Raw genomic sequence first — 18,119 nt, 5'->3', positions numbered from 1 at the left:
AAATCTGAAATCACATTGGATCTAAGATTCAATGTAGGTAAAGCTACGTCCTAATGCTCCTTTTAATATTAGCCTTCCCTTCCCTTCCCTTCACAGGAATCAAGCGCCTTCTGCGGACTTGCGCTTCTTCTTGTTGTAACTGGAATATCAGGATCCAAACGTCTTGTTCCTTGCGTTCTCAGGAAGACCGATCAAACAAGTCCAATAGCGACATTAAACCGTCAGGGACTCACTCTAGAGAGACAAAACTATATATTTGAATTTATATGCAACGGCTTGTTCAGCACTGGCATTTTGTTATTTCAATGTAGGAGGGTGAACCGTTTGCAAGGGCTAGTTCTGGTGTGTCGTTTGGGGTGTTTAAAGACGGTTCAAATATGATCGAAAAATAGCGAAAAAACTAAAGAAAGCAAGATCCATATTGGTTTGTTTATCGCATATCCCAAAATAAAAGAAAAAAGAAATGAATAAATAAAATAATACAACAAACATTATTGGGGTTTCCGTTATATATATATATATATATATATATATATATATATATATATATCTTGGGGCTTAAGAAGGGGGGGCGGTGGTGACGGTGGTGAGTGGGACTGGGTCGGGGGAGGAGCAAAAATCTGCCAAAAAACACGCGTATTGTGCCTGTTCTCTTTTAACATGGTGTCTTGCTTGGTTCTGGCGCTTTTCCAGTAGATCACAAAAGAGAGCAGAGGAGGTGGTGGTGGTCGTTGCGGGAGGGGAGGGAGAAGCGGCTCCCCATTTTTTCCTGCACAACCGTTCGTTTGTTGGCAGAGGGGGGATGGGATTTCCGAGAGCCATCATCATTCTCTTGTTCCTCGTTTTGTTTCCTGCAACACAATCCAAGGTCTCTCTCTCTCTCTCTCTCTCTCTCTCTCTCTCTTTGTCTCTACTATCCCTTCTTTGTTGTTGCCTTTGATCGTCTACCCATCTCTGTTTTTTGCAGTCTGCTCTGCTCTGCTCTCTGCTCTCTCTCTCTCTCTCTACATTATTCATTCTCTGGTGTTGGCTTTGATCGCACACCCTTCTCTGGTTCTCAAATTCTTCTCTCTCTTATTCATTCTCCGGTATTTTGGTGTTAGCTTTCGTCGCATACCCATCTCTGTTTTTAACAGTTTGCTATCTGTCCCTCTCTCTCTCTCTCTGCTATTCATTCTGGTGTTAGCTTTCATCGCATACCCATCTCTGTTTTTCACATTCTGCTCTCTCTCTCTCTCTTTGTGTGTGTGTGTGTATGCGTGTGTGTATCTTGTATCTCACAGCAATTGGGATTATGCTGAAAATTGTGATCTGTATCAGCTTCTGGATCCGTGTTCAAACGATGGGGACTGCGGAGCCGGATTCTACTGCGGAATGTGCTCCCAAGGGTTTTCTGGAACAAGATGCATCAGGGATGCCGTCTCCGACCAATTTAAGCTCCTGGTACTCACATCCTTCCCTTTCTCTTTCCTGATTTTGCGTTTAGTTCGTCTGCATGTTATATTTATTCCTCTTGTTTTGGTTCAAATGAAAAATGAGAAATCTGACAACCGATGGGACTGAAATCTCAGTAGCTTTTCATTTGAAACAAGCGACTTATATCCCGATAAAGATGGAAAAGTTGGGGTTCTGCTCGGTGCTTCTCATCTCGATAATGTATTGCCACCATTTTTTCTAACTTTTTTGTGCGTCTAAAAGTTCAGTTAGCATTTTCTGGAAATATATATAATCATCGCGATTGGTTGATTGTTAACTTCTGTAATTTCCTGAGTCGATATTGGAAATAGAATTATCAAACTAGGGCGATTTGTTTTGACATGTTGCTGAGATTCATCTCACATGAAGCCCCACATATTGGAATTTTTTTCTTTAGAAAAAATTAAAAAACCCCGCATTCCAATTAAAAATAAACCTGAACTGATGTTTGGACATTTCTCAAGCCTTCTCTGCTTTTGAAAACTAAAAAGTTTCCTTTTTGCAGACATTTCTAATTTCAATATGCTTTTTGAACCTTTTCACCATCTTGTGCTTTATATTTTCTGATAAAATATGAGAAGAAAGTTGAAAATTTGAACTACCCAGGAGATTGTGGATGGTCAGGTTAAGCGCTTCAAATGTTTGCGTTATTTCTTGTTAAACGATAAGGAAAAACCTTTAGGATGTGTTTGTTTGACCGTGGATCTGAGAATTTTAGATTCTTAGATTTAAGGCCGGTCCGCTGTTTTTTATATGGAACATGGATTTAAGATGCCCACCTTTTAATGCATAGATCTAAAGCTATCAAACATTAACTTGCAGAAACTGATTTTCTTCCTTTTTTTTTCCATTAATGGCGGCTAGTCTTTATGATTAATTAGTTCAATAGAATAGAAACAGTCAAAGGAGCAGGCCTCTGCAAACCTGCTCATTGAACTCAGAACGAAAAGAGACAAATGGTTGAATACATGCATAATATATGAAACTTGCCGGACGACTAAAATTAAAATTCAAAAATCTTTAACTAAAACTCAGTCGTTATATGAACATTTTCAACAGTTTTAGCGTGCAGCCAACGGCTCGTAATATGAACATTTGGAACAGTTTTAGCGTGCAGCTTTTAGCAACGGCTAGGGTGCTTTCAGTTTACAGTTTTTACTTTCAAATGATGAGAGAAGAGTTGGTCTAGATGACCTCACAAATCGTTATGCAGTTAAGTTGCCTATAAGATGTTCTCCATTATTTTCTCTTGAAAAAATTGGTGTCATTTTTAATGTCTTTGGCATGCAGCAGTTATCATTAATTAAACAACAATGTTTAAAGGCACTTTGGCATCTAATTATTCATGTGGTTCTTAATTAAAAAAAGTTTCAGCCACTGTGTCACATGGGATGCATGATTTTGAACCCATTTTAGGGTGTTGTTTTTCTAAGTTTTATAGATCAAATTTGACCATGTGGACATATGATCTGTGCAGCTAATATTTATATAAGAATGACTATGTCCTCGACTACTTACATTAGATGCCAAAATTAGTCCACTTAGAATGCATATTTGAACATAAGGTTAAAACACAAATGTGCTTATAACTTACTAATGTATTATATATCAATGATCTAAAGAAAAACGCTATGTTTTTTTTTATATATATATATATAAACTTTGCATTATAAGAGCTATTAATTTCCATATGTTTCAAAAAGACATATGTAGGCCAGAGAGTTGTCGTCTCTTAGTAAATAATAAGATCAGTTCTACAAGGTCAATTGCATTAAAAAAGCATTTTACACCTGCATTTAAGAAGTGGCCTGGTTTTGGGTACATGGTGTGAGTGCTTTGGAAAATTTTACAAACTTCTTGAATTATGATAGATTTATGATTATAAATAAATGTCAACTGAAATAAAATGGGGCTAATTCTTCAAAGTGATTATTAGTTTGATTTTTTTTTTTTTTTTTGAAAGCTACTGTAATGTCTATTTGTGATTATAAGAACATACTAATTGAAGGTTGAGTTTAGTGCATATACTTGCTCATATTTTATACAGATTTTATAAAATTATAAACACTACCATACATTAACATATGTGGGCACCGATCTCACTTGTCAAAGTAAGATAATCATATAAAAATTCCAACAACTTTAAAAAATCAAAATAACTTATGACAAGGTGAATCATACGTTTTAAAATACTTATAAATTCCATTTTACATAAAGTATCATAAAATACGAAATGGGTTGGTATAAGTGTGAAATGAAAGTATTTTGGATGATCGAAAAGGATGTTCTTGGACGGAGACGGAGACGTTGCCGTTTCTTACTCCCTTTGTTTGATCAATACGAAAGAGAGAATATACATTCAAAGGCATAACATTTGAAAAGGCAACGGAGTTGGTAAAGCATGGTGGTTGGCCGACGCCTTCGATCTGGAAAATTCTGACTAAATGGCAGTAGATATAAGATTTTAAATTTCTAAAGGACGTTAATATATGAATGAAAAAATTTGTTTAGGAATATATCAATATATATATTTTAGGGTCCGCATGGGCAATTTCCCCGACCCTTGAGCGATGCACTTGTTTTATTATGCAAAAAATAATTCCACATGCACCGCAGCGAACCTGGTTATATGTATCGTATGATTTTTCGTGTGTCAGTGATTAAAATACCTTTAGTTCATATTAAAAAAACGACAAAATTTGAAATAAAAAAATATAAAAAACATTTCTCCTTAATAAATTATAAAAGTGTTTTTCCTTCCTCCTTTACTACGAGAGAATGGCAGAATCGGCAATCCACTTCAAACCCATCAATCCAATTCTAATGTTTAGGAGAATAGCATCATGGGAGTCAAGTCAGATAAAAAAGAAAAAGGAGAGGAAGGAAGGGGAGGGGAATTCACTCAATCAAATGAATACCGGTCTGCCCAACTCTCAATGCCAAGAAGAGAGTAATGCCAACAAAAATAGAATAATCGACACCTTATATACGTCTCATGCGTCGGTAACTGTGCTATACTTGGCAGAGAGAGAGAGAGATTCACGAAAACTTTTAATATCTCTCTAGTTTCAATATTTAAGAAATACATGTAGGAAAAGCTTTTAGTAACTATCTTTTAAAAGTTTAAGAATAAGCGTATAAATTTTTTTTTTTCTAGGGAGTGCATAGAAAGTGTAGCCTGAACTATGTGAGCCAATCTTTTGGTTTCATTAGTCAACTAAGCGCCGGATTTGTTACTTTAGCTTACTTGTTCTGATGCCATTTTGTGTTCATTAGTCTTGAAACATATGGTATTTGTTTATTCTGGCAGAATAATTCCTTGCCGTTCAATAAGTACGCGTACCTGACCACTCATAACTCGTATGCAATAGCGGGCGAGCCTTCTCACACTGGAGTCCAACGCCTTACCTTTGCCAACCAAGATGACACCGTCACTCAACAGCTCAAGGTTCTCTCTCTCTCTCTCTCTCTCTCTCTATATATATATATATATATATATATATAACCATTTTTTCCACAAAAAATACGACTTTTAGGCTAAAGTATTTAATGGCAACTTTAGGTCGTTATGATTTTGTATCATTTTAAATCGTTGCAATCAACAAGCTAGTTTTTAATTCTTATACAATCAATTATGCACGTTACATTGCCATTGTTAGTTTTGCAAAAAGGCACTTATATATATATATATGTATATACAAGTTAAAATCCTCGACCCTCAAAAGACTCAGGCCTCTTGGTAAAGTTGAGTGTGTGACATGCAATGCATTAAAAAGTTACTTCTCTGTCGTTTTTTGGGTTTCGATAAAAGGCGAGGCCAAGTTTCTACCTAATCCCTTCTCCTGCTTTTAGTACCTGCCCATGCCACATTTTACAACAGAAGGATGATGTTCAAAGTGGATACTGATGATCCCTGCGCCCCAACCCTCTTGGGGACACACTCTCCCTCGTTTTCAGAGAGTTTAACATGGCAACTCTTAGAACTTACAATTGCAAATGCCAATAAATTCATCATGAGAAGTTGAAGAAAGAAACATTGTACCGTGAGAATAGGAATATTCTTCGACAGTTTAATTAGGCAGCATGAATACATTTCACGGTAAGCAAAATTTCAGTCAGCAAGTAAGAACAATTAAAATGTCAAAAAGTGAACATGGTACAATCTAATTTTTGAACAGGACAGGTTTTAACTTGAAAGTTTTACGGGAAAACTGACGATTCTGTCCCGGTAAGGTAAGGTGAATCAAGCTTATCGCTCTTGCTAATTTATTGGGTGTGAAAATGTCAAATTTTTGCGTTAAAATAATGTTTGCAGAATGGGGTTCGGGCGTTGATGCTGGACACGTATGACTTCGAAGGAGATGTGTGGCTGTGCCATTCCTATGGGGGAAAGTGCTACAACTTCACCGCATTTGTAAGTACTTCTTCTTTCCCCTACCTTTTGAGTAGCAAAACCGTCTGTATATTTGGCGCATTTCTTGAAATTTCCAGTTCCCTAAATTAAGCCTTCTGAATTAATTAATCCTGAACTTCTAGGGGGTGTTTGATTCACTTGGAATCAACGGAATTCTAAAATCATTTTTCTCATTTTTTTAAAGTGAGAATTATATTATCAAACAAAGAATTTTGATTATGAGACTCATCAACAATTTAAAATTCTAGAATTACGATCCCATCCTAGGGGGTGGAATTATGATTCCAGAATTATGGAATTTATTTTTATATCTTATGCATTCTAGAATTTTAATTCCATTTTCATCCAACAAGTTATTTTTTAGTTCTAGAATGAAAACAGGAATTTTCATTCCAATTTTAAGTTGAAGTGGAAATTTGATTCCAGAATTAAAATTCTAATCCATCAAACACCCCCAAAGACTAGAGGTACCGATGCAGTGGAAAAGACCTGTAATTCTCGATCAACACATCACCAATCTAGTGTGGAATCGAGCACGTGCAAAATAGAATGCAATTATTTGGACAGAGAGAAAGAAAAAAACGCCAATAACCACTAGGGTGTTTATTAGATTGCTTAAAATAAGACTTAAACTCATTTATATAGACAAAAAGTGGATCCATAGATCTTGATCTAAGTTTAAAAAAATTAAAATAAACTAAATAAAAACCAAGTCCATAACTAAATTTCTCCTGCTTGCGCTCCTGCATGAGGTTCTTGAGAATTTGCCAAATTAAAGGGGAAAATCCAGTACTAAACAGCTACGCAATCTTTTTTCTACTGTCCACTAATTAGTAGATGAAGTTGTGGCCGTTCTAGCAGTGAAATTACGATTACTTGTTTCCCTCCACATCTGTTGAAGTAGTTGGTAGAAAAAGCTTGGAGATTAAGGTTCTTATGTTACTTAGAACAGCAGTATGGAATACAAAGGGAAGCAAAACAATGGAGGGCACAAAGAACCCCACATAAAAGCAGTGTCTTTTGCTTTCCCAAGAAACTCATGCCATGAGGTAAGTCAAACTTTTTTTTTATTTGGGTGGAAGGGCATGGAAGATCTTGATTCTTGGCTAATATGAAAAAAGAAACTTGAAGTAAAAGTCACTCGATTATTTTTACTTGTTCTAGATTTTCAAGAGAATACTTGAAAGACACTCTACGCAGAAAGGTTGGGGGTGGAGAGGGTTTGCTTGTATTTGGTGCATTAGATCTTGGAGTTGGTGGGCATGGAAAACGAGTGAACTGGTGTATAAGTCACGCGTGACACTCACATTATATTAATGAAGAGGAGAGGGCGTCACCAAATTGGAACAGCGGTCACGCTCAATGCCACCAATGTCTGTGATCTGTCATGCATGCGCAGGGGGGGTCGCATGGGCCCTGGCTCCACCTCAAATTTTTTTTTTTAAAAAAAATACATGTAAACTTTAAAAAATTTCACTTGTTTTATATGATCGCTCAATGCCACCAATGTCTGTGACCTGTCATGCTTAGGGGCGGAGCCAAGCCCGTGTGGGCCTTGGCCCCACCTCAATTTTTTTTTTTTAAATTACATGTAAATTTTAGAAATTTCACTTGTTTTATATGAAAATTTTGAAAAATGATATATTTTGGTCATAGTCAAGATTTAAAAACTTTAATTCGGTCCCTCTCGTAAAAAAATTCTGGCTCCGCCCCTAGTCATGTGGTTGCAGAGCTCGATATATTTGGCCGTGGGCCGCTCACCATGTACAAATAAATGTTTGAAGGGCAATAAAAATATAAATATGCAAAAATTTAGAGTAAACCAACGTGTAAATATAGGATTTTTAGTGAGCTGTGTGAACAATTTCACATATGGTTCTGTCCCTCTGGACTTGAGGTGGAAGTTTTGGGTGTACGCTAAATCTTTAGTGGGTGAGGAGAATTGAGAATTTTCACGCTAATGATCTCATCAATGAAGGTTTTTCAACAGCCGGCAAAAAAACAAAAGAGGGACATTGAAAGCAAGATTCCAGTTTTATATTGGTGAAGTTTTTCTTGGTATTAATTAAGATACTTCTCTTTATTAATTTGAAAAAATTCAGAAAAAATTTAAAAGTTTTCGAGTAATAAAACATTGTGAAAATTTGAAATTTTTAAACCAATTTTTGGAAAAAAAACGTTGATTAACGTTAAAAAAATAATTACAACATTAGAATAAACATAGAAAAGATATAAATAGGTTAATTTTTTAATTTTCTTTTTTGCAATTTTTTTTGAATGCAGCGATTTTTTTTGGCAATAATTGGAAGTGATGAAGAAATATCCCTAGAGAATTTTGGGGACTCGGATAAACTTCCGGAGGTCCTTATGATTCTTTAGCGTAAGCGTGGAGAAAAATTATGGACTCCACAAACTCTTCTAGAAAAAACTCATAGTTCTTAATCACAACCCCTTAGCTAGTGACAAAACAAAGGACAAAACCAACGGCGGAGTTTTCCACGCCATCTCTTCAATGTTTTTTTGTTTTTGCATTAACATTTTCAAATATTTGCTTTGTTATATATATATATAAAAGTGCTCTTCCAGATACGAAAATTTGTGAATGAGTGACACTCAAAAAAATTTTCCCGACTCGGCCACTTGATAGAATTTAGGTGATAAATGAATTTTTTTTTATAAGCATGCATACACATATTTAGGAATACAGTTGGTCAGTTGCACGCACCAGGTTCATTAAGTCTTAAATACCAATGAATGACTCACAATGTATACAGTAGCTTTTTAAAAATTAACTAACAATTTTTTTTCCCCTGAGTTCAAAAATTGTATGACCATATAGAATATTGGACGATTAAAGTTGATGTAAACAACTAATGCTCATATTTATTGCTACCCATCTTTCCTCTCTCCATTTTAAACCATCACAAGTCAAGGCAAATACGTTTGCATGCTTCCTATGCCGTTACGTCGAAAGAAACTTTTCACAGCGTTATTTATTGACTTTTACTTTTTAAAAGCACTTTTGATGAGTCACGTCATATGAATTCATCCAATTTATTTGATTGACAACTCGTAATAGTTTATTGGATTCATGGAATAAATGGTGTGCTAATTTATCAATTGTTTGATCGATCTGGTAAAACAATTTGTAAAAAAAAAAATGTGGATATCAGCCAAAGTATTCATTTTAAACACATTTTTGTTTTTCATACATGGCAACTTGGGAGCCGTCGTTAATCAAGTTATTGGACACTTATGATTAGTATTCAAAATTCTTATATTTACTTCGTGCGTATGTTGTAAGGATCTCTTGTGAATATGATCAATCAAAATATTGAGGGAAAATATATCGGCATCATAGCTTTGTATCCATTGCAAGAAGTGATTACCCTGAAAGACTCAAATCCATCTCCTTTCTTTAAGAGCTTGAACAATTAAAATTGCATTTTTATTATTATGATTATTGTCGTTGTTATTATTGTCATTAGCATTATTATGATTATAATTAGAAAAAAATTTCAATCACACAGTTAAATCATTAATCGGTAACAAAAAAACATGCCAAACTTTTTCTGCATTCTAGAACGCGTTCTAGTTTTTCTGAAGCTGAAAAATGTATTTTATCAAGTAGACTGTTAACTTATTAAAATTACTAGTTTGTCTTTTACAAAAGAACAAAAAAAAAAATTGCTAGTGTACTTGAGCTTAATTTAATGAAAATATACCAAAAATTTTGCAATTACAACTAAGCGTTTCTTTCATAACTTCCCAACTGTGATGAAAGCAACACTTACCTAACTAATTTTGATATTACCGATAAAAAACAAATAACTTGGATATTATTATTATAATAATGTAAAAAGGTTAATACAAGCTAAATTAGCAAATCAACAAGAAACTTGCTTACATTAAGAGTATTTTAGTCTTTTCATGATCTCATCTTTAAGTCAATGAGAGCCCTAGAGTTCAATTGCAAGAAGGTTATATTTTATCGACACTGTAATGCTTAAGTGTTTTTAAGTTTTAACAATATCAAACCCAGTAAGTGTGTATTATTAAATGTCTACTTCCAATTACTATTACTGTTATTAATTTATTCTGATGGACTATTATTGTAATCTGTTGGTGTTATCATTCCTTGCATGTTTGTTGATCATGATTGTCCTTTTTTGACAGGAGCGGGCAATCGATACACTGAGGGAGATTGAATCGTTCATGTCTGCAAATCCATCTGAGATCATCACCCTGATCTTGGAGGACTACGTTCACACCCCGAATGCACTAAGAAAGGTCTTCAATGACTCTGGTCTGAGCAAGTTCTGGTTCCCAGTCTCAAAAATGCCAAAGAAGGGAGAAGATTGGCCGCTGGTCCGGGACATGGTGGCGAGCAACGAGAGGCTCCTGGTTTTCACTTCCATTGCTTCCAAGGAGCAGAGCGAAGGGATTGCATACGAATGGAACTACATAGTTGAGAATGAATGTAAGATTCCTTGCATCTTTTCATGCATAGAAACAACATGAAATATGACTTGACCCGTTAGCGTCCCTAACCTTCTCACTGATCCCATGGTCCCGGTTCCATTCAAATCGCCACTTAGTAATCATGTGGGGATCTCATGTGGAGCGGCTGGAGTCCTTCTTCCAGCGCCTAACTTGAGCATAATTTCTGTTACTTCAACAGATGGTGATGCAGGAGAGAATGGTACGTGCACTAACCGACCTGAATCTCCGCCGCTTAATGACATGACCAAATCTCTGGTGCTCGTGAACCACTTCCCGTCAATGCCGGTGCAGGGAATGGCTTGCTCTGACAATTCCGGCAGCCTCATGAACGTGATCAAAACATGCTATGCCGCCGCCGGCAATCGGTGGGCCAACTTCCTGGCTGTTGATTTCTACAAGGTCTGTGACTATGATGCTCATTGGTGTTAAGCACATACTATTAGCTTTACTAATGAGATATTTAAATATGTTTATTGTAATTCTTTGTTCTTGGTTTTTAAATGGGCAGAGGAGTGAAGGTGAAGGTGCATTTGGAGCTATTGATGCCATTAACGGGAAGCTCTTGTGCGGAAGTAACGATGTCAACTATTGCGGGGTAAGCTGATGATGAACTCTTCTGAACCCAATATTGCTGTGAGACCTTAAAATCCCATGTAGTTTGAATATTAGCACATGATCTCCATTTTGTTGTGGTATCGTTGGTGGTTTTATAGTTTTTCTATCGTTTAGTACTCCTACATGTGTTCCATTATTAGGTTCATGTGTTTAGTTTCTCGCTGCTAAATTTTTGTCACTGCTTCAATCATTCAATCACAACTTTGGTTGTGTACTTGGCAACATTTTATCAGACATCTAGAAAAGATAGAAAAGGTCCCTTAGAGATCTGCTTTGTTGACAAAATCCTATAAGAAGCTCGAGGGGTATGGCATAACTGGTTGGACAGGCATCGCATTAGCATGTTGCGGAGCCATACAATTTTCTTTAAGGGATGAATGCTTGTAGGGCACATGCTTAAGTCCTGGAGTGGACACAATATATGGCTGAACCTAGGTTCACCTAGGTCACAATAAGTATTTTAAGGGCTGTCGTGGGCAGTGGCCCATACTAATCACACGTAGCTCCTCTAGTAGTTGTTAGTTTGATTTCTATAAGTGCTACTTTTCTAAACTTTTTTAGATATGTTTTTTTTTTTTTGGTTTTTTTTTGTTAAGGAGGACAATGGATCCGTCAATCTGAATCTGAAATCGATTGTTTAAATTGTAAATGATATAAATAAGATCTGAATTGTGTACACGTGTGGTATAACCCCAGTACAACTAAAATCCAAACCAACATGTAAAAATCTGTATCTATCTAGTTGAATGCGGGTCCGATAAACAAGAATAGGACCTTTTGTATAACTGGACCCGGGTTCGCTGTGCAGTTTTGAGTTCAAATGGGTGATATAAGTTCCAGTTCAACTCGATTTGGACTCTGGTTCATGTTACATTTGGACCTGTGGTAGTCACATCTGGATATGGTTCTGAAAGAAATCCTTCCAACTGGATCTGGGTCTAGCCTAAACCTTGTAATCCAATTTGCTCGAGCTCAGTTTGGCGTGCTAATGATAAGCCCGTCTACTCAGGGACATACAAATCTTCTACCGTTTTGCTTTCGTCTAGGGGCGGAGGCAAGGTAGGACCCGCATGGGCCCTGATCCCACCTTCATTTTTTTTTTAATTTACATGTAAATTTAAAAAATTTTCACTTGTTCTATATAAAAGTTTTAAAAAATGATATTTCGATCATACTCAAAATTTACAAATTTTGATTCGGTCTGCTTCATGAAAAAAATTTGGCTTTATCCCTGATTCTCACCACATAATGATGACATGCACGGAATGGATTTCATATTTTTTTGTCTATTTCTAAATAAATCTCATAATATTCCATTTAAGTTACTTCTTGATTGTCTTCAAACACATATTCTTTTTATCAATCCAAAAAAAGGAATCCAAAAATGTACAATCCGAATACAGTTTCCGTCATCATCTCTACTGATCCTAGTGATGGAATATGAACTAATCCACTATTTTCCTCATATTTGCAGAGGAAAAGAAAAATGAAAATGAAGCTGGTGAGTAAATAGAAGATCATCCTTCATGTTCATATGTATCTTCGTTTGCCTCCAGTATGTCTGCTTTTCTTTGTGTGCTTCACACACAAGTGCCAGTGCGCACACTCATGCAAACATGCACCATATACATACATGTCTATGAATACATATGCATCTTACATTCGCAAGTCCTCATATTACAATCGCAAAAGTCAGATAAGTTGCTTATGTGCAAGAACTTGAGAGCTAATGTATAGATTAATATGCATATAATTGAATATCTTTGAAGGTTCGTTGCTCATTTATGTTTGTTGTTTGGTGCCTTTCTTTGCACTTGGCCTTGAACTTGGCAAACCAAGCATTCCTCGCTTGGATCCACAACCTAATGAAGGTTATGGTATCATTTACATGTTTCTTGCTCGGAAATGACAGGGTTCGATGCCTGTGCTCGATCCGCCAGAGTCTGCGCCTGAACCAATCAACAGTGCCAACAAGCTAGGGGGTCGGACCGTGTGGTCGAAGGGACTGCTAATTGTATTTGTTATTCTTTATATCAACCACAGGTTATAGTTTTGTAATGATAAAAGAAAGAGGCAGACTCAGCAGCATGTGTTTTTGTGTAATTGAGTATGATCAATTCCACTTCTCTTCTCTTGATCCAGGTTCCTTTGTAAATCTTGTTGGTAGTGTTTAGGCACTCAAGCAGTGGCGTGGTGGAGCCAGAAATTTGTGGTTGAGGGGCACTCCACGTCTAAATTTTAAATCTCAAGGGGCACTCATATGTAAAAAAAATGAAATTTTACATGTAAATAATGTCAGTTTCTTTGGGCTGGTGTGGGCAGTTGCCCACACCAGCAACAATTGCCAGTGCACTGAAGAGGCAATTGACATTAGGAAATGTAACAATTGTGAGAGAGATGGAGCGGATGGTCATATTAAGCCTAAGCCCCTGCCCGGCCCAACACCCGAAACTTGGGCTTGGGCCTGGCCCGACCATTAAAACCTGAGCCGACTGGATTAAATTAAAAAATATAATTTTAAATATAAAATAATATATCAATTTAATTAATCTTAATAAAATATTATATTTATATATATAAATTAATCAAATAAATATTAAAAACAAATTATCAAGCCCAACCGAGCTTATCTAGCCAGCCCAGTGCCCTTTTTTTGGGACTCGAGTCAGGCCGGGTACTGGATATTGCCAGCGGCCCAACCGCCCAACCCGATACCCAGCCTTAGGTTATATCCCTGCACAACTGGACCGAGAGCTACCATTGAGTGTAGGGTTTTACATTCTTTCATTTCTATAATCTTGTTAGCATGGTCACAGTATGTTACATTAACGCAATACTAAATCAAGTTCTAATGTAATACCAAAAATGTTTAGCAAAAAAAACAATTCAAACTTTTGTAGAACCTGTTATGATATATAATGGTGTCGTTCTCCTTAGGCTGTCTTTGAAATCCTTTGTTTGCTTTGATGTGGGACAGACTACAGCTTGATTGCATTATAAGGCCAATGGAATTGCAATACAAAACTCTAAGTTGCGAATTAAGTCAAACCCTTGCATAGAAACCACAAAGTTGTCGAAGCCCCTCCCCATTTCCCTTGCGCCCCCACCCCACTTGGGCTTTAGGGCTGTTTTGGGACTTGGTGAACTTACAGCTACTTCATTCAACTCGAAAGTAGTGTATGTCAATGTTTGTGGTCTAAATAAAAGATTAGCACTCATAGAAATCAAACTCATGACTGGGTTATCACTGACCAGCTATGAAACGCCCCTCTAAGTAGCCCCTCTAAGTAAGAAACACTTTTCTTAAAAAGCTAAAATATCTAGAGTTCTACATCCATTGGCAAAGTATATCAATATTTCCATGCAAATAACCGTGGTCCCCTTAGTCATTTCTTGTGCAGGCTGCCACCCACAGGGCAAACATGTTCGCTGAAGATCCAACAAAGTTATAGAAATCCACTACAGTGATGTGCCACTTCTCTGACTCCTTCACGATAATCCATGTCTGATCTCAGTCAGTCGAAGCTGGAGCTCTTCAATTAAGTTGCACCAATCAGTTGGTCAAAAGAAATTGCTTGTCTTTTAAGTGCCTTCGCCAGTCGAATTCGTATCACGAAAAGTCATTCGAATCTGAATAAAAATCCGATTTAATAATTCGAATCTATCGAAATCCGATCTTTGCTTTTCATCTAAATATAAAATTTGAATCAAATGTGGCTGATTTTCAAAATGTAAAGGTGTTGAATATAACAAGATATTTGCTTAAAACTAAATGTATTCGAACCTGAATTTCAATTTGGTCGGCTATATATCTGAATCCAATCCGATGTCCATTTAATGAAAGAATTAAACCCTCACCAATAATCCATTCTTTGAAATATGTGCTTTTGTAGTGATGAGATGAAGATTTTTTTTTTTTTTTTTTTTTTTTTTTGTGAAAGCGAGTTTGACACGTTATGGATCTCCGCGTACACCCAAGAGTTCTATCAAATCAAGGAAGAGAGAAAGCTGGGGATCGAGCAAAACAAGAGAATTTATGTTTTGTCAAAGTCTTGCAGCTCGCCATTTGTTATTGACCTATTTTTTTTTCGCATATATATATATATATATATTTCAAACTACATTTTATAGCTCCGAACATTACAAAATACACGCATACAAAGTTAGGATTTTAAATATTATTATATTTTTTATTAAAAATTGAACTGGTCCAGGCCTGGCCGAGACCTGGCCGAGACCTGGCTGGACCACACTTGGGCCAGGCACGGGCCTACATACAACCAAGAGTTTGATCAAATGAACGAAGAACGGACAATGGGGATTTAGCAAAACCAGAGAATATATGCTTGAAAATGTGGTTTTGTCAAAGCCTTGGAGCGCACAATTTGTTATGGACTTATTTCCTGGAAGTTCTAGAGACGGTCACATTGTGCTTCTAATGTACTAAATGATCTTAAAATTAAATTGTAAGTTTTTTTTTTTTTGCCCCAAAAGGGCATAAGGTAGACAACAAATCCAACATGCAAGTTAAAGCGCATAGAAATCTCACCACCTGGTATTGGCCTAGTTCTAAACTTTGGTGGAAAGGAAAAGGAGGGGGTTTCGGCTATCACCGGATGGTTTTTTTTTTTGGGGAAGAAGAAAGAATTTTTAGTTCTTTTGAAAATTTAAACCATGTAAGTAGGATTGATCCGCTTTTAAACTTAAAAGTAGGTAGATTCACACACTGACACACACAGACAAAGGATTAAAAAATTTTGCAGAATAAACTTTTGATGGGTAAAATTACCCTTAACCTCTTGTATTTTTTTTTTTTTTTTTGAGAGGGAGAGAGAAGGCAATACATGATCATTTACTATATTACTAAATGAAGCAGTATTAATATGCGAAGAAACAAATATTATTAATGAAGTACCGTTAAAATGGAAATAGGAAAGAAAGGTTGACCAATTAACATATTTGCTGTGTGCAGTGTGATCTTCGGAAGGACGGCGGAAGCCGAAAATTGAGCAAGAGGAAGAGGACGGGTCAAACGCTCTTTTTACTTGCATGTCTTATCCTCCAGAGCTTTCTTTGGGATCCCAACGTGCCAAATCAGTCCCATAAATATGAGCTCAGGCAGCTTTCTCATGACCATCATTCATCGTTGGCTGACATATAACTCGATTCATTATTATCCAGAAACAGAAACCAGATAACCCGAGCTTGCTTCTGAGTTCTTTGCTCCTTAGATCCGATCCCTTCTCAATTCCCTGTCCTAATGGCTTCTTCCAAATCCTCAGTGATAGCTCCCGGCGGTTTCCAGCCGATCCCGGACGTGAAGAACAACAAGCATGTACAGGAGCTTGGTAAGTTTGCGCTGACAGGGTACAACAAGGAGCACCATGATGAAGCAGTAGCTCTAGTGTTCGTCGAGGTGGTGCAGGCTCAGAGCCAGGTGGTGGCGGGAACAAACTACAAGCTGCTGATCAAGGCCCTCAAAGCGGGGTATGTCAAGCACTACAAAGCTCTTGTGTATGAGAAGCCATGGGAGGAAGTCAAGACCCGGGCATCGTTTGAGCTTGTGTTCCCCTGATTAAGCATTGCTTGCTTGCTGCTGCCATCTTCCGTGTTGCACCTCTGCATTCATTCCGTTCACAACTCATTCCGTTCACAGCTCATGATAAAGTTCTATGGAACGCTACAAGAACCCCACGTCGTTACTCGTCATGGTCTCTGTCATTGCATGTTTCTCTCTTCGTCCAAGTTCTGTGTCTAAGCACAATTCATTCACTGGTGATCTTGTAATAAGTCGTTTGGCATTGTTTAATATTTAGTGTCCTGAAAGTGTTGTATAGTTGTCCAAATTAATTAAATTATGTTGCGTGCATGTCGTGCTTCACATTGGAACTTAAACAATGACATCGGATCGGGATCAGATTTAAATAAATATTTGTTCCGACTCAATTTCAGAAAAGGTATAGTTTTAAATAAATATCTCATACCCAATATCTATGCAGTATCTTAACATATCTTACAGTTTGGATCCAATTCAAAAATTAGATTAGGGTTGTGATTCAGATTCAAATATGATCTAGATTTTTTTTCATTAGTATATAAATCCGAATACATGAACTTGCAAAGAAACAGATACATGAAAGAGCATATGTGATTTGAATCCAATTAATGCATTGACATCCCTTAACTGATTGAATCGCCTTTTCTCCGAGATCAAGCTGGTCTTATGGCCCTCCTTCGTTAATGGGTACATATGCTGGTTTCCTGACCCTGGCCCGATTGATTTTGGTTTCAGCCAATATGTACTTCCTTCAACATCAAAACGACAAATAATATGCATTAAAAAAAAAAAGTTTATCCAAAGGGGCTTAATGTGTTCTTCAACACAAGTGCCAGTCTGCACACTTATGCAAATATGTATGCACCATATACATGCACCATATACAACATGCGTATGAATACATATGCATCATACATTTGTAAGTCTCCTTATTACAGCCGCATCAGTCGGATAAGTTGCTTATGTGGAAGGACTTGAGGGATAATGTATAGATTAATATGCAAATAATTGGATAACGTACAAGGTTCTTTGCTCATTTATTATTGTTTGGTGGTTTTCTTTAAACTCGGCCCTAGACCTGGCAAAACAAACCCAGCTTGCATCCAGCCCAAATTTTGGCACAACCTAATGAAGGTTATCCATTGTATCATTTACATGTTTCTTCCTCTCAAATGACAGGGTTCGATGCTTGTGTCAACACCAAAGTAGGTTATATATGTCGTGTCGTATATGAAATTTTTGTTCACCAATTTAATGATGACAAAAAGTGAGCCAGTTAATAGAAAAAGAAAACTTTCGTAGGAAAAAAAAAAAAATTGAAAAGTAAGATTTTGGGATTCAATAATGTGTAAACTGAATGGTTTGTGTCAGTCCGAGCATATATATATATATATATATATATATATATATGTCGTTATGACCAATATACCAATCTGAGCGGAAAAGAATCGTCTTCGTGTTTTTTTTGTCCCGCTTATGTCTTTTTCTCATACCTCTGTCGTTACCTCATACATATGTTGTTATCTCATACACATTATCTCATACCCTTATTTT

At 36.6% G+C, this 18,119-nt stretch overlaps 2 protein-coding genes across 2 annotated transcripts; both read left to right on the top strand.

Annotated features, from left to right (window-relative positions):
* The first annotated feature begins 597 nt into the window (after positions 1-597).
* Positions 598-13,145, top strand: LOC116258511 (PI-PLC X domain-containing protein At5g67130). Its single transcript, XM_031635681.2, has 8 exons — positions 598-868; positions 1,321-1,443; positions 4,787-4,924; positions 5,792-5,890; positions 10,067-10,370; positions 10,572-10,792; positions 10,902-10,988; positions 12,921-13,145. Exons 1-8 carry the CDS (start codon positions 803-805, stop codon positions 13,056-13,058), a joined length of 1,176 nt encoding a protein of 391 aa, XP_031491541.1. The 5' UTR covers positions 598-802; the 3' UTR covers positions 13,059-13,145.
* Positions 13,146-16,268: 3,123 nt separating this feature from the next.
* On the top strand, positions 16,269-16,583 carry LOC116259533 (cysteine proteinase inhibitor 1-like). The gene has a single exon (XM_031637394.1). It carries the CDS (start codon positions 16,269-16,271, stop codon positions 16,581-16,583), a length of 315 nt encoding a protein of 104 aa, XP_031493254.1.
* The last annotated feature ends 1,536 nt before the right edge of the window (positions 16,584-18,119 follow it).

The sequence above is a fragment of the Nymphaea colorata genome, chromosome 8 (assembly GCF_008831285.2).
Source record: "Nymphaea colorata isolate Beijing-Zhang1983 chromosome 8, ASM883128v2, whole genome shotgun sequence".
Taxonomy (NCBI): Eukaryota; Viridiplantae; Streptophyta; class Magnoliopsida; order Nymphaeales; family Nymphaeaceae; genus Nymphaea; species Nymphaea colorata.
The sequence above is the reverse complement of the archived record's forward strand: the minus strand, read 5'-3'. Positions and strand labels throughout refer to the sequence as shown.